Below are 23538 nucleotides of genomic sequence, written 5' to 3' on the forward strand. Positions count from 1 at the left end.
TATATATTCCAGCCTGTCAAACAAGCTTTAAGGAGTAATTTCCAATTAGTCTCTATTTCACACACATTTCCTGCTCTAAGAGCTTTCCCTCAGTGACCCCTGTGGCCCACAGGAACAACTCAGACATCTCCACAACCCTGTACAGAGAAAATCCTCTGCAAGGGCCTTCAACATTCCAGGGAGAGTTGGAAAATGTCAAGATCCCATGTTTAAAAATTTATTATTTATATAATTTTAATAAATATTTTTATAAATTTATTATTTATAAAATAATTTTTATAAAAAATCAATAAATTTATTATTTATAAAATACTGAACAGATGAGACAGGCCATTGTCAGTACATGGCAAGAAAGTGTCCTCAGCTGAAATGTCCCCAATGCTCCTGACTTGAGGATCAGATTCCAGGGGTGTTGGAGTGCAGCTGGAGCCACAGCACCTGGGAATGTGTCCTGCTCATTTACCTGCTCAAGTTACACGTCTGAGAGCACTTTCCCACCACAGAGCTGAGGGCAGATTCTCCCTTAAATCCTGTGGTAAATCACTTGGTGGAAACATCTCAGGGGAAAAAAAATTCCTATTTTTAAGCTTGCACATATTTAAAGCTCTTTAAAAAGAACGAGACTGTTAAACAGTTTCTCTTCTTTCCTCAGTATGAAAATTTCAGCTTGCAAGTGAAAAATAAATTCCACTCTGCTGGGATTGATCCAAGAAAAATAAGGTCTGAAATTTCTCAGTGCTGCTGGCAGTACATCCCAATTCTCCCGAGGCGTGTCTGAAACCAGCTCCCCACACAGAGCAGCACTGCCAAAATAAAAGTCTGCAACCAAATTAATGACTTTTGTCAGAGCAGAAACTCACAGGGTTGCTATTTTGCAGGAGGTGGAATAAAGGGAATTTTCAACATTAAATACAGATGCAAATCCCTTCTCCCCTCACACAGCTGGGATGTGTGAACAGGCTCTCTCTGAGTGCTGCTGTTTCCTTCTCATGCCAGTCTTGGCAACCCCAGTGACTTCTTATCTCCTACCTGGTTGTGTTTCCACTGCCAGAGGATGTCGTAAGGCAGCTGGAAGTCGATTCTCTTTTGTCTGAGGTACTTCCCTGAAACCACAAAAAGGTTTGTAAGGGGCACACGCTCACAGCCACACGTCCTGAGAGAATGGGAGCTGCTCCCAGGCACCTGGCCAGGCTCTGGCAGGGCCTCTCAGGGCTGCAGGGCACAAAGGAGAGGGGCAGAAGCCTCTGAGAACATTCTGGATGTCAGGGCACACCCAGGGAACCCCCCCAGGACACAGAACCAGGTCCTGCTCTCCTGTCCTGCTCAGGAGGGGCCTCCATGGGCAGCGAGGGATGGGAAGGAGCTGGGTCAGACCCCACCACAGCCAACCCTGGACAGCACTGACCACACACCTGACAGGACTGACCACAGCACCTCACAGGACTGACCACAGCACCTGGCAGGACTGACCACAGCACCTGGCAGGACTGACCACACCTAACAGCACTGACCACACCTGACAGGACTGACCACAGCACCTGGCAGGACTGACCACAGCACCTGGCAGGACTGACCACAGCACCTGGCAGGACTGACCACACCTGACAGGACTGACCACACACCTGACAGAACTGACCACAACACCTGGCAGGACTGACCACAGCACCTGACAGGACTGACCACACCTGACAGCACTGACCACACCTGACAGGACTGACCACACACCTGACAGGACTGACCACAGCACCTGGCAGGACTGACCACAGCACCTGACAGGACTGACCACACCTGACAGGACTGACCACACACCTGGCAGGACTGACCACACCTGACAGGACTGACCACAGCACCTGACAGGACTGACCACACCTGACAGGACTGACCACAGCACCTGGCAGGACTGACCACACACCTGACAGCACTGACCACACACCTGACAGGACTGACCACACACCTGACAGGACTGACCACACCTGACAGGACTGACCACACACCTGACAGGACTGACCACACCTGACAGAACTGACCACAGCACCTGACAGGACTGACCACAGCACCTGGCAGGACTGACCACAGCACCTGACAGGACCTGACAGGACCGATCACCGCTCTGTCCTCAAAGCTGACACGCTCTCCTGGGTTCTCCTGTGCACAACCCAACACTTCAACACCCAGGACAAGACCTGCACCACCCATGCAGGCTGGTAAATCACAATATTGTACTCAAAGAAATCAAATCAGTTTTGAAAATAGTCTCCCAGCCTGTTCCCGTGACCTTTACCAGAAGAGATTTAAGAATGAATTCAGACTTGGCAAATACATTCCTAGATTTTTTGGAAAGGCTTCAAGGGGATCTGTATTTTCAGCAATAACTGGAACTCGTTTTAGACAGGAGTTCCTGCTTTCACTGCAGATTTTGGCTCTATTCTTTCATTCCCTGACACCCCTAAAGGACACAGACCCATTACATCATTCACACCAGTCCCGAGGGCTCACACTGGTTAGTTCCAGCCAAGATTCAACATTCTCTGATCATTTTCTTGGAATCCTGTGTCACAAAACTGCAGGGAGCAGAGTGCCTAGGATGAGGTGTCAGGCCCAGGCCTGATTTTTTTCCCCCCAGCTTTTCTAACTGCTAACAAATGCCTTTATATTCCTCCAGCAATGCTCTGCGGGTTCATATAAATTCACATGCATACCCTCACCACTGGAAAATAAAAATGGTAATGTTTTCCTTACAATTTACCCCTAAATTACTTTCCATTTTCAATGCCTTATTCATCCCTAGCAGGTTCCAGGAAAGAGCTAAATCTGCTGGGAATTTGCTTTCACTTCTATGACCTCAGCAGGGCAAACAAAAGGCTCTTTCAGGTGCCCTGGCACCGAGCCCCCAGCGCAGGGAAGGTCCCCCCAGCCCTCCCTGAGTGGCACCAGTGCAGTCCCCTGGCAGAACCTGCCACTGCTCTGGGGTTAAACCATCCCCAGGCACCCCTGGAGCCACGGGAGCAGCTGCAGGGCAGGAGCACCAATGTGGGTGAACCTGGTTATATGACCCCATTCAAAAAGGAGCTGAGCAAGGGCACACTGTGAAGAATTTAAATTGTCACCTTCAGCTCTGAAGCCTGTTCTGTGGCTCCTGATTCACACAGATCTGTCCAACTGTTCTGCCTTGCTGTGCAGTCGTGCAGGGAGCCAAACAGTTCAGTTACAGAAGACAAAGCAGTGACAGCTTGTGTTTGATGGGACAAAGATTCCTGAATTCCCCAGACCCGCTGGGCCTGACAGGACTTGCAGCAAGAAATCACAGCACTTCAAAAGCTGAAACAATTACCTGACAATCAGGAAATTACTCAATCTTGGTTTAACCTGGGAAATGGTATGAGCTGCAAACAGTGGGAGCTCTGCACCATCCCCCCTGCCCCAGGAGCAGCACCCTGAGCTCCATCCCCTCTGAGGGCCTGGGACAGATTTGGGTTACCCCTTCTTTCCACAGGCACTTCCCTGGAAGTGTTCAAGGCCAGGGATAGGGTTTGAAGCAACCTGGACTATGGAATTCCATGGAACAGGGTGGAAAAAGATGATCTGTAAGGTCCCTTCCCACCCAAACCATTCCATGATTTGTGATTCTGTGAAATCCTAAATCCCATTTTTTTCCTACCTGAGACCTAAAAATGGAGATGAAGTAAAAAAAAAATATTACAGCAAAGCTTTTAGTTCTTCCACCCTTTTATCCCTGTGTAAAGACAGACACCATTAAGTGCATGGGGACATGGGGGAATTTATCATTCCATGCTCAGCTTTTGGGATTTAAATGGTCATAATTGTCTGTGGCTATTCTGCTGTAATTTTACTTTGAGGTAGAGACTATTGCTCTGCATTTCATCCAAGGACTATCAGAGTTAAAGAAAGTTTTCAACTAGAATGGTATTTTCTGACACCCCAAAAAATCAAGAACAATGCTTTAAGCTAAAAAAAGCCCCTTGAGTCAAACTGGGGAACACAGAGGGATGACTTGGCAAAGTTCATGTGCCAAAAGCCACGAGTGACCTGGCAAGGGACAAAAAGCAGAGAAAGGCAGAAGCTGTGCAGGTCCCCCAGTGCCACAACAATGAAAATCCAGATGAGGTACCCACCAACGTGGATAGGGGCTGGGAACAGCCCGTGCTCGTGCTCCCCTGGGGTGTATTCCAGCTTCTCCTTCTTCAGCTGGATCAGGCGGCTCTTGGGGCTGTGGAGGACAGGGACAGAACCAAAGCATCACAATGGGGATCGTCTTCACCTCCAAAAATGCATTTTCTGCTTTAGTCAAGGCACAAATGTCTGGAGCATCAGGCAAGAGAGTAAGAATAGAAATGGCCAAAGAACTGCTCTCCAGGTTGCCTGTCAAACACACTGATCCCAGCCCTCCCACAATGGGATTTTCCTCCATAAATGCTGTTAAGGCAACACCCAGTGGGACACCATGGACTGCAAATGCCCAGCATGGGATATAAAAGTAATAACTAAAGCTACACAAATTAAAGAGGACCAGCAGATTGTATCTGGTGAGGAACTGCTTCACTACCAGTGTGCAAACAGTGCAGAGGCAGCATTTGCTTCCTTGGAAGGGTGAAATTCCTCAGTGTCCATAAGCAGCTCATCCCAAACCCAGTATCAGGGTAGGGAAGAACTCAGCATGCAAAGGGAAGACAAACCAGCCCTCTGTAAGTGATTTGTGACTTCCCCCTGAAGAGCAGTAGAGGAGCAGCTCCAATCTCTGCTCTGTGTGAGCAGGGACAGCACCTGAGGGAATGGCCAGGGGAGGTTTAGGTTGGATTATCAGGAAAAGGTTCTTCTCCCAGAGGGTGATGGCACTGCCCAGGCTCCCCGGGGAATGGGCACAGCCCCAGGGCTGCCAGAGCTCCAGGAGCCTTTGGACACAGCTCAGGCACAGGATGGGATAGCTGGGACTGTGCAGAGCCAGGAGTTGGACTCCATGATCTTTGTGGGTCCCTTCCAACTTAGGAACACCCAAAGTTCCAAATATTTACACTAAAGAAAAGGAGAAGACTCTCTCAGCTCCTCCCCTATGGCAACAGATGAAACTGTGAGATGTGAACGCTGTACAGCAGTAACAGACCATCCAGGTGGCAAAGTTTTAGCACATCTCTTGAAAACAGATAAAATTCAAATGGTCTCACTTTGGTCAGACTGAGATCTGTGTTTCTTCCTTAGTCTTGACCCTTTCACTGGTTCTTTCACTCTACTACAGAGAGAGATTACAGCAGGAGCAGCTGATAAACTGTACTGGCAGTTTTCCAGTGGTCTCTGTAACATTTTCAAGTGGTCTATGACATAGTGAGAAGGTGTCAAATTTTCTCTCTTTTCAATCTGTCAGATCATATTGGAACAGAAGCATAAATTCCTGACTTCAACAAATTAGTTCAGATGGCATTAGAAAGCATGTGTGACTACAAAGGGAAGGGAAAGAGGGAGGTGTCCACATTCTAGTGGACACCAGGCTGCAAACCAACCAGTGAGAAAAATAAAGAAATGCTGGATTTTTTTTACCCTGAACATCTCAGAGAAAATAGAGATGAACTTCACTGAACTGCGAAATGACCTGGGTGCATAGCTGGAATTCTTTCACACAGAAGATGACCAGTTGTTGCCATTCAGCCAATGAAAACAGGAACCTAATGACCCCTTCTCTGCAGACACTGTGCTCAAATCCTGCTCAGAATCTGCACACATCCAGCTCTCCCAGCACCTGGATTGCCAGGACCATTAAGACTCTTGAATAAATCTCTTACCTTCTTCAAAGCTGATAACCAGAAACACTTCCAGACTGCTCGAGGCTGCTTTCTGACTGGGGTTACATTTTACATCCTCACTGGGTCAGGTTCTGACAATTATCATGCACATAATTCTCCACATGCTTCAATTAAATTGATGGCTTTATTTCACCTACTCATGAGTGGCAGCTCTTTATGGTTCTAGGTGAAAGGAGAGTTTCCCCTGGATTATCAGAGAGCAGTTTTGCTGTTTTACTTACTCTGTTGTTTTGTAGACATCAGAGTAGAGCCCAGCCTTCTGGTACTTCTTCTTTGGGGGTCGAGGGGCTTTTTTCTCACGCTGGGTTAGAGGAGGCAAAGGCTGCTTGGGGGTTTCAGATTCAGGTGGTTTCCCAAGGGCCTCATGTGGACTGGGAGGTTCAGCTGCTGCCTCAGAGAAACTAGAAGAAAAAGTGGAGATAAAATCACCTTCCCATTAAGATCATCTCACAGTATTTCATTATTTCTCTCTCGAATCTGGTCAGCAGAAAAAGTTCACGTTTCTGAATTTCTGGGTGACTCAACTACTTAAAAAAGTGCAACTCAACGATCATGATCAAGTGGGGGTTAAGTATAATCATAAGAAAAGTATGATTCTTTTTGTGATATTATTATTACAAAAAGAATGTTGTTTGTACTGCTGATGTTTATCCTTCGGAGCCTCAGCTGAGTAATTCAGAAGGCAGCTCTTGCTCTCTGCTTTTGCACTCTGAAACCAGCATGTGGTAACCCTTTCCTCAGCCTTCAGGACAGCCCCAGAGCAGCCCCTGAATATGTGGTGCCAGCAGCACCCTCACAGCACCCATTTCTGGAAAGGAGAACTCCTGACAGAGTTTGTTTATTGATGATTTTGAAAATGAGTGTGAGATGATGAGATCAGAGAGAGATTTTTGGTGGGTGCCTTTACCAGTGACTGCACAGGTGCACCCCTTAGCTCCTCCTTGCTGCTTTAGCTTTACTCTTTATCTGCTGTACATCACTTTGCATCCTGTGCTGCCTGTAAGTATTTGTGATCTACATGAGTAGATCCCATGGCACACACTACTCTTCAGGGCTCCTTATTCCACACAGGATGAAGGAACAATCTGCGGCCCCTCATCAGTAACCCTGCTACCAACTCCTTATATATATCCTTCACCAACACAAGTACAGAACCAACAGTTTTAGATCACCTGAAATTCTCATTTCTGGGGCGTTTTCAGTACCTGAGGAAGGCCCTGACCCCACTTAGGGCTGACATGTTGGTTCCCTCTACACTGAACTCCTTCATAAAATCAAGCAGAAGATGTTCTCAGCGATCGAAACATTCTAAAACCAACTGAGGTACAAAACTGCAAGGGAATCACCTCTTACTGCTCTCCTGCTCATCTTCAGGCAAAGACTTGTGCCTCTTCCTGGCCTGCTCCTCGGGCAGCCACCTCTTCCTCTTCCAGCCTTTGCGGTGCTCAGGGTTCAGGCTCACGCTCTGCACCACGGCTTCGATGACATCGGTGATGGTGTCTGGCCCCAGGTGCAGGGGGCTGCTGCTCTGCTCCCCGTCCTCCAGCTCCTGGCTGACCATCCTGGCCGCCTGGAAGGCCTGCATGGACACCACGGCCTGCAGCGGGTACTTGCGCGGCCGCCCCGGCCGCCGCTTCACGAAGTTGTTCCCCGTCCTCGACTGCCTCTGCAGCTTTTTGGCTTTCAGGATTTTGTTGACGTGGTCCAGATTTTTTTTTGTCGCCAGGATCTTGTTGTAATTGCACATTTTCCTCGCTTGGCGCTGCATGGCCTCCACCACGCTCCTCTTGAGGTGCCGTGGGGAGTAGCTGCCGGGCAGGCGCTCCTGCAGCAGGGAGATGCCCTCGGGGCTGGGCAGGCTGGAGGCCCCCAGGCCGTCCTGCTTGCCCAGGGCTCTCTCCCGGGAGTGGTTGCGGGCGGGGCTGGCCGAGGGAGGGCTGGCCATGACGGCGTCCAGGCCTTTGTCCAGCGCGGCCGGCCCGTCCTGCTGGGCCATGCGCTGCAGCAGCGTGTCCACCGGGTCGTCGGCCGCGGGGGCCAGGCGGGCACCGCGGGCTGGCACTGCCCCCCCTGAAACACAGACACGGCTGGAGGGGATGCCTGGGATTGTGCTCTTGAGGTGTTTGCAATCCTGCAGCTCTTTGGTGTGTAACTCTAACAGTATAGTAATTCTAACATAATAATAGGTCATATCATGTATATATCTAATCTATAGTAATTATACATGTATCTATAATAATATAGATCTACAAAAAGATATATCTGTAATATATATAATCTAACTATACCTCTAAATATATATCTATAATATAGAATCTATATATAATATATATCTAATATATAACAATATATAACAATATATAACAGTATATAATATAATAATATCAAACATAATAGATATTATATAATATATAGTAATAATATATATTATATATTATATATTATATATAACATAGCATATCTATTATTTTATATATCTAATCTAATCTAATCTAATAATAGTAATAATAAAATTCTTAGTGTATAACTCTAAACTCCATATACACTGCTAGCTGCTGCTTCCCCATTTTGGGCAGACACAACAATTCCTCTCCAGGCCTGGGAATCAAGGACACCTCACTGCCTCAAGCCTCAAGAAATATAAACAAAAGTGAGTTGGGGGGGGGGGAGCAAACTTGGGGTAAATGACTTCATTACCTGAAGCTGTAATTGGAAGATTAATCCCCAATATGCAAATGGACCAAACTTATAAAAGTTTTAAAACCTGTGACCCATTGTCCATTTTTGGGGTGTAGCCCCTGGGGGGCTTCATCTGCCCTTCAACAAATATACCCACTTTTTATTCTCTTAATCTTGTCTGGCCTCTGTTTTTAGGTGGCCCCAAGAATGCATTAGAGTGGGGATGGGACCAAAAACACGAAGCTAAAACACAACAGCTGCATCAACTGACAGCATTTGTGTCCTGGGACTGCCCAGAACATTCCTTGAAGAGATTCTGTGATATGGACAGGGACCCAGTGACAGAATTCAGTCACATTTTATATCATCACTTCTAACATACAATTATTTTCTCTTTATTCCCACATAATCGCCCATTTCTATCAGCAAAAAGCAATGAGGGTTCACACGGTCCTCAAGCTTCTTTCTATTCAATATTAAAAATACAAAACACTCTGTGCACATAAAAACTCAATCCTGATAAAAAATGGAGCAACATCTGATATATTTTTAAACTCGTTTTTCTTTTTTTTATAGTTTGGAAGTACTGAAGCAACTATTCTCATTGCTCTTGCAGTTTTTTTATCAAATAGACAAGGCTGATGATGACAGAACTGATTGGATAAAGGTAAATCAAAGTATCTGGACAAAAAAGAAAGGCTAATTCACACAGGAAATAAATCTAGATCTGACTTTCAAAACTAGAGCTGAGGATTGGTGTTTGAACAAGAGTTTCCAGGTCAACCATGTAGATTAAAAAGGGATTTGTTCCAAACTAAGAGCTTCCCAAAGCTGCCCTGCTGCTCCTCAGTGATAACATTCGATCAGAAGAAATTCTGCTCTTTCTGCAATGAAATGGATGCTGCCTTCTCATAAACACATCACAACTGCACATCAGCACTGACAAAATGTTGCTGTAATTGTGGCCAATTACTTAGATCAGATCTGCTTAACCCAGCGGGGCCCAGGCTGAGCAGCACGTCCTGCTGCCAAGGGAACTCCTAAAGGAAGACAACAAAATGTGTTTATAAAGGGCTCTAGCACTTGACAGGAGGGAGATTATTTGTTAGATGACAGAGATAAAGCACAACCAGTTTAAATATTTTCTAGCCTTCTAGCTATTCTTGAAGTCTTTTCTAGTTTAAATATTTTCTAATATTTTTCCAGTGCTCAGCAGTCCAACTGTGTTAACTCTGGAGAACACATTCCTCACTAAGATTCCAAAGTCAGGAGTTTGTGAGTGCAAATAAAAAGGTGCTTCAGAGAGTACACAGTGTGGAGGAGAAAGAGTCAGCAAAACATGTTTTAAAAATCCTGCACTGGACAATGCTCTTCCTGGTGACAAAGGACAAGAGAAGCCTCCTGCTGTGAGCTGACATGGACACCCCCACAACTCCAAGACACCTGGAAGGATTTACGCTTCCAGCTCTGCATTTCAGATGAAATAATAAAGATAAATTACCCTTGGTTTTCTTCTGGCCTTTAGAGGCACGTGGGGATGGAGCTGGGGCTCCTCACCTGCTCAGGGACCCTCAAGCAGCACCACCTCCCATGGGTGCCCTGGAACTGCTGCTTGGGCTCTGATCCAAAGGGCTGGGACACTGCAGGCTCTGCTCTGGGACAGCTGCTGCTCCTCTCTGACAAACACTGAAACCCACACACATTCCAGATCCAGGGATAATACAACAATGACTGATCTGCTCAGCTGCATCATCACTTTGGTGACTTTGAAGCTGATAAACTTGTGATTCATGTCATTCCAATGCTCCTGCACAAAGCACTCCTCGACTTTAACACTTCCTATTCCCAGTTACAACAACTGCAGCTGCCCCTTTCAAGTGAGTGAGGGCAAGAAAGGGATTGAGACAGAGGAAAAAGGAAGATTCCTTTCCCACTGCAAAGGACTTTCTGCAGCACAGGCTGAATGGAGCATCTGTTGTAAACATCTGTTTAAAGCAGGGAGGAAATGGCACTTTTGGCACATCCTTCCTAGATGGAAACCATAACTAGTTCTAAGTACCAATCCCAGGGATTTACTACACATTTGCAGTCAGTTTGGGAGTCTAAGAAATGTCTGAATTCTGGCAACGAGAGTGTTTCTGCAACTGAGTGTCTTAGAAAATGGGTCAACCTGCTGGATTTTCTTCTGTCCAATCCCAGGGGAGCTCACATTCTATTTTTACAGAATCACAGAATGGTTGGGGTTGGAAGGGACCTTAAAGACCATCTTGTTGCACCTCCCTGCCATGGGCAGGGACACCTTCCACTGGAGCAGGTTGCTCAGAGCCCACTCCAGCCTCTCCTGCTACCCTCAGTGACCTGCAGGGAATGCCAGCCCTTGGCTGCAACATCCACCCTAGTTCAGCAGGATGCTGCATCCAAGATCTGTTCTTGGATCATGGATTTGATGAGATGCTACCAGAGCTTCCAGGCCTTTCAGTACTTCCATTATCTCTCTCCCATGAGCATTTCTGACCTGGCTGGGGGCACTGCCTGATGGCCTCCAGAGCAGTGCCACAGTCAGGCTCTTGCCCAGGGAGGAATTAATTTATTCCTCTAATTCATTGATTAACTTCACAGGTCTGGAATAAAGCCCTGAGCTCAAGGCCTAACTTAACCTGGTGAGGAACCAAACCCTACCCTGCCACAGCTGTGCTGCTGTTTCTCTGAGCACCAGCTCAAGTCTCCCAACTCTACCACCCAACCCACAGCCCCTGTATCTCAAAATGGCAGTGGAGAAACTCAATATCACCATGAGCTGAAGCTCTCACAGCCATGCTGAGTCTCAGCATAGGTCTGAGCACACAGGGATCCCAAAAGCCAGGCCCCTGAGCAGGACTTGCCTGGAGAAGAAGTGCTCTCCGACGTGGATCTCTTCCTGGAAGGGCTGCAGCTTGTGCTCTCCGACTGCCTCTGCGAGGGCTTGTCCTGGCTTGGCAAAGTGCCTGCAAGGCAGAGCGGGGAAAGGCACAAAAACAACATTTCAGTCTGGCTGTGCCAGTGCAGCACTAAAGGCTCAAATTCACGTTACTCTGGTGTGCCTTCAGGAACACCTGTGTGCTCCCAGAACGCAGGGGAAGGATGGGGAGGAAACGCCAAGCAGGGATTTCTCACAGGCCAGTGGCAGAGGTAAAGAAGCCATGAGTAAAGGCATGGAGTACTAACCACCAGAATTAGCTTGTATGTGAGGAAAGGGAAAGGGAAAGGGAAAGGGAAAGGGAAAGGGAAAGGGAAAGGGAAAGGGAAAGGAATCCCCCACATATTCCTACTCTCAATTAAATCCAAACTCCTTGATTTTCAGAAGAGCTTGGAAAAGACCTCTGCAGATTACCAAGACCAACCACCCTGCTCAAAACAGGTTCAGCTTGCTCAGGGCTACCACATTCCACTGGGTTTTCTACATCTCCAGTGACACAGATTTCCTGATCTGCAATTCCCTCACCACCACTGTGACCTCTAATTTCTTCTGCACAAACAGAATTCCCTGAACTCCAGTGGGACTCCTGCTACTGGGCACCACCAGGACCAGTTTCACTCCTTTTTCTTCATTCCCTCCCAGCTGGAACATGGACACACTGGGAAGAGCTCCCTTTGTGCATCCTGTGCTCCAGGCTCGACAATCCCAGTTCTCCCAGCTCCTCTGGATAATTGATCCAGCTCTCCCAGCCCCTCTGGATAATTGATCCAGCTCTCCCAGCCCCTCTGGATAATTGATCCAGCTCTCCCAGCCCCTCTGGATAATTGATCCAGCTCTCCCAGCCCCTCTGGATAATTGATCCAGCTCTCCCAGCCCCTCTGGATGACTGATCCAGCTCTCCCAGCCCCTCTGGATGAGCAATCCCAGTTCTCCCAGTCTCTCTGGATGAGCAATCCCAGCTCTCCCAGCCCCTCTGGATCATTGATCCAGCTCTCCCAGCCCCTCTGGATGGCAGAGGCTCCCACCCCCTGGTCATTCCTGTGACCAGACTCACTGCAGCATGTCCCTGTCTCTCTTGGCCTGGGCAGCCCAGAGCAGACACAGCACTCCAGGTGTGCCCTCTCCAGGCTGGAGAAGAAGGGAATAACATCCCCCTCGTGATGATCTCCATAACCCAGCCCCTGTGCTGCTCCTCAGAGAGCCTCTCCAGCCCATCCTGCCAGAGCTGGTCCCTGTGTGTGCTGGCACTGTCCCCAGTGTCCCTCTCAGCCACTGTCCCACCATTCAGAGCGCTGGGAAGGAGGTGAAACACTGAGTGGCTTTGTGCTGCTGACCCCATCCCTCTGTGCTGGAAGGTCACCTCATCCAGGAAAAGCATTCTCTTCCCCTCCTTGGGCAGAACGGCTCACCAGGAACTGCAGGCAGATGAAAAGCCAAAAAGAAAACCCCCAAGATATTTAAATTCTTTAGATTTGTCCCTTGCTGTGTTGCTTTTCCTTTACAAGATCCTGTCACAATAAAAACCACAAATATTTCTGCTCCAGTCCATCATGGCAAATCTGTTAAAGGCCTGGGGCCTAAACGAGGACGATGATTATCTACACACAGAGCAGCACTGGATTTTAGGCACCTGCAGAACACATTTCACTCCGTGTCCCAGCACACATGGCCTGCTGGTACTTGCTGAATCCTTGGATGATGTCACCAGGCAGCAGGAAGCACAATTACCATGCCTTGAGTTAAACCAATTTTAGAAAGCTACAGAAATCCCACGACTGCTGCAGGGTGAAGGGACAGGGCTGGGAATGGCAGCTCTGCTGAGAACACAAGCTATTTGTTTCCCTTTTTACACATAAATATTTTCTTACAGTAAACTGCTTTATTTTCCTAAAAAATTCAACTTTCAGAGAATCCCAATTACTCTTGAAAGCAAAGGCTGTGGGAGTCATGAAAATGTCATAGAATAAACCTGGTATTGCAGCTATGAAAATGCTGAGATATTAAAAACTCAGATAAGTATAAAACCCCAGATAAGCAAAAATGCACGTGGCAGTGCAAGAGGAGAATGTGCATATCCTGAAAATATCTAGAAGACAAAATCCAGGATGCAAAAAAACAGATTTTTGCTGTTCCCTTTCAAAACATGGTTCATAATGAACAAGCTCTTCCTTCCTCAAAGAATCCTCCAAAAGGTAACAGCAGGACACTGAAGTTCTGCCCAAAATCAAGGCCCAAAATTCCTCCCCCGCCCATGGCCTGGGGCTTCAATACCTCAAGGGAAACCCCAAGGTGTGTGATGATGGGAGAATCCTGGAAAGCACCAAATTGATTCACCAGAATCTCTGGGAAAATCTCCTTTTAGATCCTCTCTTGCCTCAAAGTTTGGAATTTTTTAATCATGGGCACTCTTAGCTCCTGATGACTGGTGCAGGGAATGAACAACACCACTTTTGCAAGGATTCCCACCTCTCAAGAGGGCAGAGGGACAGCCTTCTTTTTCATGAAGGCTCTCCTCAACCAGCACAGGGCTCCTGGACACTGACCCAGGCTGCAACCCATGTTCCTGGTGAATTTCTGCATCCCCTGCAGGATGTGCTGGTGGGCTCTTCCACACGGGGGAAGGCACCTGCAGCTGAGCTGAGCTGAGCTTAGCTGGGCTGGGCTGAGCTGAGCTGAGCTGGGATGGGATGGGCTGGGCTGGGCTGGGCTGGGCTGGGCTGGGCTGAGCTGAGCTGAGCTGAGCTGAGCTGGGCTGAGCTGAGCTGGGCTGGGCTGGGCTGAGCTGAGCTGAGCTGGGCTGGGCTGGGCTGAGCTGAGCTGAGCTGAGCTGAGCTGAGCTGGGCTGGGCTGAGCTGGGCTGGGCTGAGCTGAGCTGGGCTGGGCTGAGCTCAGGTGTCCCCGCTCAGGTGTCCCCGCTCCGTTCAGGTGTCCCCGCTCAGGTGTCCCCGCCCCGCTCAGGTGTCCCCGCCCCGCTCAGGTGTCCCCGCTCAGGTGTCCCCGCCCCGCTCAGGTGTCCCCGCTCAGGTGTCCCCGCTCAGGTGTCCCCGCCCCGCTCAGGTGTCCCCGCTCAGGTGTCCCCGCCCCGCTCAGGTGTCCCCGCTCAGGTGTCCCCGCTCAGGTGTCCCCGCTCAGGTGTCCCCGCCCCGCTCAGGTGTCCCCGCTCAGGTGTCCCCGCTCAGGTGTCCCCGCCCCGCTCAGGTGTCCCCGTTCAGGTGTCCCCGCTCAGGTGTCCCCGCTCAGGTGTCCCCGCCCCGTTCAGGTGTCCCCGCTCAGGTGTCCCCGCCCCGCTCAGGTGTCCCCGCTCAGGTGTCCCCGCCCCGCTCAGGTGTCCCCGCTCAGGTGTCCCCGCTCAGGTGTCCCCGCCCCGCTCAGGTGTCCCCGTTCAGGTGTCCCCGCTCCGCCGGGCTCGGCGGGACGCGGCAGAGGAGCGGCGGGGCCGCCAGGGGGCGCTGCTGCCCGCCGCGCCCGCGGCCCCGGGACGGGAACGGCCGGGAGCCCTCGGGACAGGGACCGGGACCGGTACCAGGACCCCTCGGGACAGGGACCGGGACCCCTCGGGCAGGGACCGGGACCCCCTGGGCAGGGACGGACACAGGGACAGGGACCCCTCGGGACAGGGACCGGCACAGGGACCGGGAACCCTCAGGACAGGGATGGACACAGGGACCGGGAATCCTCGGGACAGGGATGGACACAGGGACCGGGAACCCACGGGACAGGGATGGACACAGGGACCGGGAACCCACGGGACAGGGATGGACACAGGGACTGGGAATCCTCGGGACAAGGACTGGCACAGGGACAGGGATCCCTCGGGACAAGGACCGGGACCCCTCGGGAGAGGGACAGGGAGCCCTCGGGTAGGAACGGACAAAGGGACGGGGACTCCTCGGGGCAGGGACTGACACACGGTCTGGGACTGCCCGGGTCACCCCGGGAGCCCACACGGCCGTGCCCGGTAACACCGGTTATCCCACGGGAATGGCACCTGCACCTCGCGCAGAGCGGGACAGCCAGAGCAGGAGCAGCCTCGCACCCGGCCCGGTGTTTGCAGCTGCACCCACCCCAGCACACGGCTGGTCCCGTTTTCCTCCCTGCTGCTGCCTGGACTGCAAGTGGAACACACCGAGGCCACAGGAACTCCAACAGCACACCAAGGCTGGCCTAAGATACGGCATCACTTGTCCAAAATAACTCCTGATGGAAAGCTGCAGAGTTCAGGAACAGCGCCTGGGAACTTGGGATGAACAACAGTGTCCTACAAAACTCCCCTGGACAGAAGAGCAGAGCCTCGTGACCGGCCCCGCTGCGGCCGTGCCAAGGTCACACAACAGCCTCAGCGTGGGAACTTCCACCTGCGCTTCACCTCCGCGGAAACTCCCACCTCCTCGGGAATCCTGTCTGCACAAACAACCAACACAACCCCTTCCCAACACAACCCGGACATGGGCAAACCCCTGGGAATACCTGGCACCGGCCAATAGCGTAAAAAGAATTTGTTCAACCAGTTAGGCCAGGTTTATGTTCAAAATGTGGAGGTGAGGTAGTATTCCATGGTTTCCCACATGGAATACTCTGAAATAAAGCATCACAAACATTCCCTATGGACCCCAAAGACCCATTCTGGATGGGTTCCCTGATGCTGATGCCTGACTGTTTATTCCAAGTCTCTGATCCAGCACCTCTCCACCACGCACCTACACTGCATCTGGTTTTATAAATAAACAATCTTCGATGCACCAAAGATTTTCTCTCCATCTTTTAATCTTTAATCCATGGTCATGGATTCAGAATCACCATTTGGCACCATGGCTAAAACCAAAACACCCCAAACACAACATGCAAACTGACATGGATCTAAACCTCCCCAGCCTGGCATTTCTCTTTCCTGAGGCTTTTTACCAAATGTGGTTTAAGTTTTCCTAGTGGTGTGTGGGGCACTGGGAGCTCCTTGGGAATGAGCTGGACCCCAATCCAAATGCCAGCATCACAAAATATCCAGGTTCCAGGTGGGAATGCACTGCCTGAAGTGACATCCCATGCCTGAGGAATCACTCAAACGTCCCGGGGCAGGGAGCAGGCAGAGCCTTCACAAAAAGCATCTCTGCTCTCCCCCTCCCTTGGGTTATTCCTCACACAAACCCAGGTCAGATCATTCACTCCAATGCAAAACATTCCCAGCTCCCAGAGCTGCACAGGTTCCCACAACCAATTCACTCCTCAGAACCAAATTTAATCCTCTGAGTGACCCAGCACTTGGAACTTCTCTTTCCATCACTGCAGGAGAAGCAATCTCACGGTTCTGCTGCCTTCTCCACACTCCACTCACCACCTCAAACAATTTCAGTACTAGCACAAAGAAATACGAATTTGTCAAAGATCCAGCTGCACTTAAAATAAAGAAGGAAAACATAAACCCCCCAAATCAAGAGAAAATCCCTGTGCATACACAGGTGTGCTGAGCAGAGGAGGTGGCAGGAGGCAACAGAGCAGGAGTATCCCACGGGAAGGAGCAAGATGAGAGCCAGGAATGTGAGGAGGGATTTTTCAGTCCTCGTAGCTGGTTCTTGCTCTGTGAAATATTAGTCACAAGTGGCTTTGGACAATGATTTAAACTTCAAGGGAGAATGCAGGCAAGAAGGGAAGGGAGAAGCAGCTTGGGCTTCCTTCACGCACTGGAAGCAGGCAGGAGCACAAGCTGCACTTGCCCTTTGCAGGTTTTCTTTTCTTTTCCTTAATATTATGCAAATGACAAGTTCCTGTTCCTGCTCCTCCTGTTCCAGTTTTGCTCGAGGCTGTCAGATACATTTCCCAACCATGAATAAATCCAAAATTTCTAGGTTTGGTTTCAGGCATCCCCAGCATCAACCCCAGCTGTTCTGAGGTGTTGCAAGAGGCCTCAAGGCAGGGATTGAAAACTCTGTTGCAGCAGAGATTGTCAAATTACCAAAATGGAGTTACAAAAGGAATAGGAAACAGTTTCTTAAATGAAAACATTACTCACAACAGTAGCAGCAACACATGATCTGAACCAAACCAACCAAACTTCAAACAGAAACATGGCTTTGAAAATATCAAAAATCCTGAGAAACTTTCCCTCATTTCTCTGGAAAATTAAAATTGTATGGAAAAAGCAAAGACCTTTGCATGAGAAAGCATTCTTAGCCTGTAAGGAAGCAAGAGGAGTCTGCTGGAAGGAGGGACAGAGTGCTGTGGGTGGCTCTGGGGGAGATCCCGTGCCAGGCTGCGCTGACACTGCAGGAACAGAGCCCCCGGTGAGGGCAGGGGCAGGGCTGCACCCCAGCACCGATCCCTGCAGAGCCAAAGCCTCCCCTGCCCCTGCTCCAGCCGTGTTTGGTACAACAGAACCAGCAAGAGTCACGGAAAGCCCAGGCTCCCTTACCTGACAGTGGCTGCAGGGCCTTCTCCAGGGAAGAAGGCACGGGCTCCTTCCGCAGGGGCCGGCTGAGCGCCGCGTCCTGCCCGCTGAACAGTCCGGGGCTCTCGGGTAACTTTTTACGTCCGTTGGTGCTGGCAGAGCTGGTGACTCTGCAGCTGCCTATTGCACTTGTGAAAAGGTTTGTGTGGTCATCGCTGCTGGCTGGCTCCGAGCTGGGAGTGAATCCCCCCAGGGACAGAGCTGGGGAATTTTCGGAGCAGTCTATCTGCAGAGGTGTCTGCAATCCCAGTGCCAAGGAATTAGACTCCGAAGGCTCTCTCCTGACCCACTGCTCATCTCTGCTCAGCAAACCCTTGGAAGGTGATAGGTGAGGACAGGACATGTGGCATCTGTGTTTCTCTTTGTGTTTGTACCTATCGCCAACAGCCTCCTTCCCAAACCTGTAGCGCTTCAAGGACTCCAGAACCGTTCTGGAGGAGCTGTTGGCCGTGATGGTGTCCATGGAAACCTGGGGCTGCTCGGAGGAGCGGTGCTCCCGGTGCTTGTGGCGGTGCCTGTGCTTGTGTTCCAGCATCCAGCCATAGGCCATCTCGGGTGGGACGCTGGGGTACGTGCTCATGGACAGCAGAGGAGTCCTGCTCGTGGTGAGGAAAGCTTCCTGGCGCAAGAGTTTATGCTTCTTCTTGTGGTATTTGGTGGGGTTGAGAAGCAGGTGGCCTGTATGCATGTAGGAAGGTGGGGGCAGGGGGGTAGTGAAAGAAGGAGAGGGTGGAGGAGGGTAAAGAGTTGGAGGGTACCTTCCGTAATAACCTAATCCTATGGGAGCAGCTGCCAGGGGAGAAGGGGAGTAAGGCATGCCATAGGAGGGGTAGAACCCGGTGCTGGACAGGGGAAAGCTGAGGCTATGCATGAAAGGCATTTCTGCCATAGCTTCCCGCATTTTTGGAGGCCTGCCTCTCTTTTTCTTTAAATCGGGTTTTCTAATGTAGTGCAAAGGATCTAAAGGAAAAGTAGGGTGGGTGTAGAAACTATTGAAATTTATCCTAAAAATGGTAGGGAGCAGATCTCGGGGTATAAAATGGTGACTTCTGTGGGTTATTCTGATTTCACTTAATCGACTTATTAACTCCTCTAACTCAGCGAGGAAATCAGGGTCCTGCCTCCCTCGGAGCTGAGGGTACTTCTTTTTCCTTTTTCTCTTCTGCCTCTTCATCTTGTCGTAGCTGAGGTAATCGTGGCTGCGGCGCTTGCACTTGTGTTTGTGCTTTTCCTTCAGGTTACCCAGCACGGTGGAAGTCTCGGGTGGGATGAGGGACACGTGGTCGAACGAGTGCCTTTTCTTCTTCTGCCCGCAGAACTTCTCCGCTCGGTCCGAAGTGCTGTTGTTGTCCGTGCCTATCCCGCTGTCACTGGGGATGGTCTCGTCGCTGTGGGACTCGCTCACGGGGGACGGGGTGGCCTCCTTGAGCGACGTCAGCTCGCTCAGGTGGGACGGGGAGTTGGGCAGCAGCGTGGGTGGGGACAACCTCCTCCTCCCCTTGGCTGCTTTCTTCATGGCGAGCGTCTGCACCACGCTGCCCTGTCTGGAGTGGAGGTGCAGGTAGGGCACCGAGCTGGGCTCGATGAACCCCGCGTCGCTGCTCACGGGGCTCTGCCCCCCGCTCACGGCGGAGGACTGGGAGCAAACCGGGGACGGGAGGATCTCCGAGGGATTCGCTGCCGAGGGCAGCAAGTGGGGAAGGACTTGTCCTAGGGACGTACCAGGAGCCTGCTGGGCAGACTTCTCCAGAACCGTCAGACTGGCAGCGCTGCTGGCTAAAATGCCGTTCAGGACAGCTTTAGGTTTCCTCCCTCTCCTTTTTCCTATGTAAATTGTTCCTTTCTTGCTGACATTGATCTGCTGGCCTAGTTTTGAACCGAACGTGGCAGCAAGAGTTGACACGGTGTTGTGGAGCTTGGATTGCATCTTCCCTTTGGTATTTGGTTCCACTGTACTGGACAGAATCTGATTCAGAAGTTTCTTTCGCTTCAGAGTTTTCATTTTATTTATTTTTCGAATGATTGTTTTCATTAGCTGTCCATTATTTCTCTTGGCAACTTTTCTGTCTGAGTCTACTTCCAAATCACTCATGCTACAAATACTGGGGCTTTGGACTTCTTCTGGCCCTCGGAGCTGGTCCTTCCTCTCAAAGAACTCCCCGGGTCGGTGCTGTTCACTTTCAGGCCCCATCTTGCTTGAGTTCTCTGTTCCAACAAAAGGTGCCACAGACAGAATAGGTGGTTTCATTTTAATCGATGACCGGATCTGCCTTTTAGGTCTCCCTCTCTTTTTAGGAAAAGCTTGTCCTGATAAGCTTTGTTTTAGGGAGGGAATTTCGACTTCAGGCTGCAAAATCGGAGGTTCTTGCTCTTCTTTTGACTGCACTGAGAAGACTTTTGATGCCGGGATCTTAAGAGTTCTTTTGGGGGGACCTTCGAGTTCTGGCATTTCCTTGGATTTGGGTCTTCCTCTCTTGGGTTTGTATATGTCAGGTAAGAAATCATCCGACATACACAAGCTAGAGGGTTGTTTGTGAGCACTGTAGAACTTCTGGGTTTGTTTGTCAGTCTCAGCCAGCAGTGCCAGAGACTGTCCATTAGCTTCGTTCAGCTTTGGCAACTGATGCTTGACAAATTCATGCTCCACAAATGAGGATGAACCGATGTTTTTCAGGAATTTGGCCTGCTCCAAATTACTGCTCGATAGTGCACCGTATGAAATGTTTTTAAAAAGCTCTGACCTTTCTAGATCCAGACCCTTTGGAGGTCGGCATGTGCTTCTTGACACCACTTTAGTCCATCGTGGCTTCCTTCCTTTTCTTTTCTTTAAAGGTTTTGATTGCTGAGTGCTGCTCAGGTTTTTTGCTCCTTGGCAGGATTTCTCGGATGCAGCAATTGCACCGATCTTGAGGAACTGCTTGCTACCAAACAAGCTGGTAAAACTAACTACTGAAGGGGTGACAGTAGCGTGGATGCTCGTCTCAGCTGCCAAAATGGGCTTTTTCCCTGTGGGAGGACTTGTTCTTGAAGTTTCCACGTAAGATGCTTTTGAATCACTTAAGTCTTTCTCAGCACCTTTAAAATCAGTGCCGAGGGTGTGGTTCAATGTCCTGTTCAGACTCAGCAGGGAGCTGTCCGAGGAGAACGGCGTTTTGCCCATGGGGTCTGAAATGCCTTCCAAGAGCTCTGCCGTGGAACTTAAGTGCAATGAGTTGGACGCCAGCTGGGAGGAGGCTGTGGAGAGGCTCCTGTTCAGGGTGGGGACAGACACTGTGGGGGAAGGAGATGGGAGATTCCCCTCTCCCACTGCACTGAACGGGGACTTGGCTGTCGACACCTCCGAGGCACCTCCTGTCCTGAAGTCTGGTGAAGTGCAATAAACTGGAGGCTGCTTTTCGTGCTTAGACGTTTCATAAATCCCTTTCTCACTGGATGAGTAGGCATCCTGTGGAACACACATTCCTTCATTGAACATCTCTTTGCCTACATCAGCAATTTCTTTCCGAATCGAAAACTTGTCCAAGATACTTTCTTTGCTCTGTCTCATAATGTGCTTCTCAAAGGTTTTGCTGGTAGTATTTTCCTTCAGTAAATCCGCAGGCTCATGGCTTTCAAGGCTACTGAGGTTTGAATTGCAAGGAAGCTTAAAGGACTCTGAGGAGGGCACGAGGGAGTCTGCTTTCAGAGTTCCAGAGTCCTTGCTAGCCAAACCAGCTGGACTGCCAGTCCCTGCTGGCTTCTTCCCACAGTCCTTGCTAACCAATCCCACGGGACTGCTAATTCCTGGCATCTTCCTCCCAGAGTCCTTGCTAACCAGTCCCATGGGGCTGCCAATGCCTGGTGTCTTCCTTCCAGAGTCTTTGTTAACCAGAGCTGTGCTGTTCCCAGGCCCTGGCATCTTCCTTCCAGAATCCTTGTTAAGCAGACCTGTAGGACTATTTATTCCCAACAACTTCTTCCCAGCATCCTTGTTAACCAGTCCTGCTGGAGTGCTGATCCCTACTGGCTTCTTGAGAGGCTCCTTGTTCGTCAGTGCAGTTGGAGTGCTGATCCCGGGAAGTTTCCTCCCCACATCTTTGCTGATCAATCCAACTGCAGAGCTGGTCACTGGCTGCTTCTTTCCCGAATCCTTGTGGACTAACCCTGGTGGAGTGCTGATCCCTGGAGGCCTCTTCCCAGAGTCCTTGCTAACCAATCCAATTAAGGGGCTGATTGCTTGGGGCTTCTTCCCAGAGTCTTTGTTAACCAATATGGCTGCGCTGCCAATCCCTAATGGCTTCTTCCCTGAGTCCTTGTTCACCAATCCAACAGCAATCCCAGAGCCTGGCAGTTTCTTCACCAAATCTTTGTTAACCAACCCACTCGCAGTTATGGTTCCTGGCAGCTTCTTCCCAGAGTCTTTCACCAAACCAGATGTAGTTCCATTCCCACTTCCGGGCTTCTTCTGCTTTGTTTTGGAAGACTTGGAAGGAGGACAAGTTGCAATAAGTTGAGCCAGTTTTTCTGTGACAGTTGTTGCTCCGTTAATTTCTGTTCTATCCTTTAAGTCAGAATTATGGCTACTGATAAGAGTCGGAGGAGATGACTTTATATAATCTGTCATTTCAGAATGCAATGGGGAAACTTTCTTAGATAAAGGGGTTGTTTCTACTTCAATACCTTCTTCCACGTGTAACTCAACTGATGCAACTTCTCCAGCTTTCTTGTAAGACTTTGAAGGGTCCTAAGAGTTAATAAACAAAAAAAGCCTTTAGGAAGAGGGTACAAAGTATCACTTTGAGTAACACAGAATCTTTTTATGTTTAGGTGATTAACACTTGATATGGTATCAGGGTTAATGTATAAATGTTAATGTAGATATTATAATATATATATATATATATATATATACATATATATATATATATATACACTTTATAGGTTTCATGATCCTATTATTTTTAAACCAAACAATAGTAATATCAGTAATTCAAATAATGTCATAATAAAATAAACACATTCTGCAAATAATAGTGATATTCATATTTACAGCAAAAATTTAAAACGGTGGACACGCTGAGGCTTTGCTGATGTTAACAAAACCCAAACTCCCTCCCAGTCCAGAAATATAAACCATTTAATCTGTCCCCCAATTACTACAAATGTTCTCCAAAAATACTGTTGATGTTTATTAATAAAAACCCACTAACAACAAAGTGCTGGGCTATTTATAGTGTGAGGGCACTCGAAGAGCTCACGTGGTGCTGAGCAGCAGCTGAGCAGTGCCCTGGAAGGGCTGGCACTGTCACCCTGTCCCTGCACAGCCGTGTCCCCCCAGCCCCTGCACCAACAGCTTCTCCTCCCAGCACAACACTGACAGTCAGGAAAATAAGTAAAATAGAATAAGTCAAATTATTCTGTTTGAATGGAGGGGAGGGGGTGGTGATAATGCACACACCCAGAGTAACTGAAACTCACACTGATTTCCAGTTCAGACCTCACCAAACTTGAAATGTACTCTGTAAAGGTTAAAATCAAAATTGCAATACCCAATTCCTTCATAAATCCTACTGAGAGCATCTCAATAAATTCATCTTTTATTTTGGAAGGACATTCTTTACACACAGTGCCCAACACATCTCTGCAGTACAGGGGGCTGGGAATGGAAGGCT

General features: G+C 49.5%; 1 protein-coding gene across 3 annotated transcripts in view; it reads right to left on the reverse strand.

Annotated features, from left to right (window-relative positions):
- The window catches only part of ASH1L (ASH1 like histone lysine methyltransferase), a 61978-nt gene that overhangs the window by 21715 nt on the left and 16725 nt on the right, over window positions 1–23538 (reverse strand). For all 3 annotated transcript variants that reach the window (XM_053966774.1, XM_053966773.1, XM_053966771.1), the window contains exons 3-8: window positions 17852–22610; window positions 11375–11476; window positions 7160–7883; window positions 6035–6214; window positions 4134–4228; window positions 1030–1103 (exon numbers count right to left, since the gene is read on the reverse strand). In XM_053966774.1, the coding sequence (XP_053822749.1) occupies window positions 1030–1103; window positions 4134–4228; window positions 6035–6214; window positions 7160–7883; window positions 11375–11476; window positions 17852–22610 (5934 nt within the window). The remainder of the gene's footprint in view (window positions 1–1029; window positions 1104–4133; window positions 4229–6034; window positions 6215–7159; window positions 7884–11374; window positions 11477–17851; window positions 22611–23538) is intronic.

Source organism: Vidua chalybeata, chromosome 29 (assembly GCF_026979565.1).
Source record: "Vidua chalybeata isolate OUT-0048 chromosome 29, bVidCha1 merged haplotype, whole genome shotgun sequence".
Classification (NCBI taxonomy): domain Eukaryota; kingdom Metazoa; phylum Chordata; class Aves; order Passeriformes; family Viduidae; genus Vidua; species Vidua chalybeata.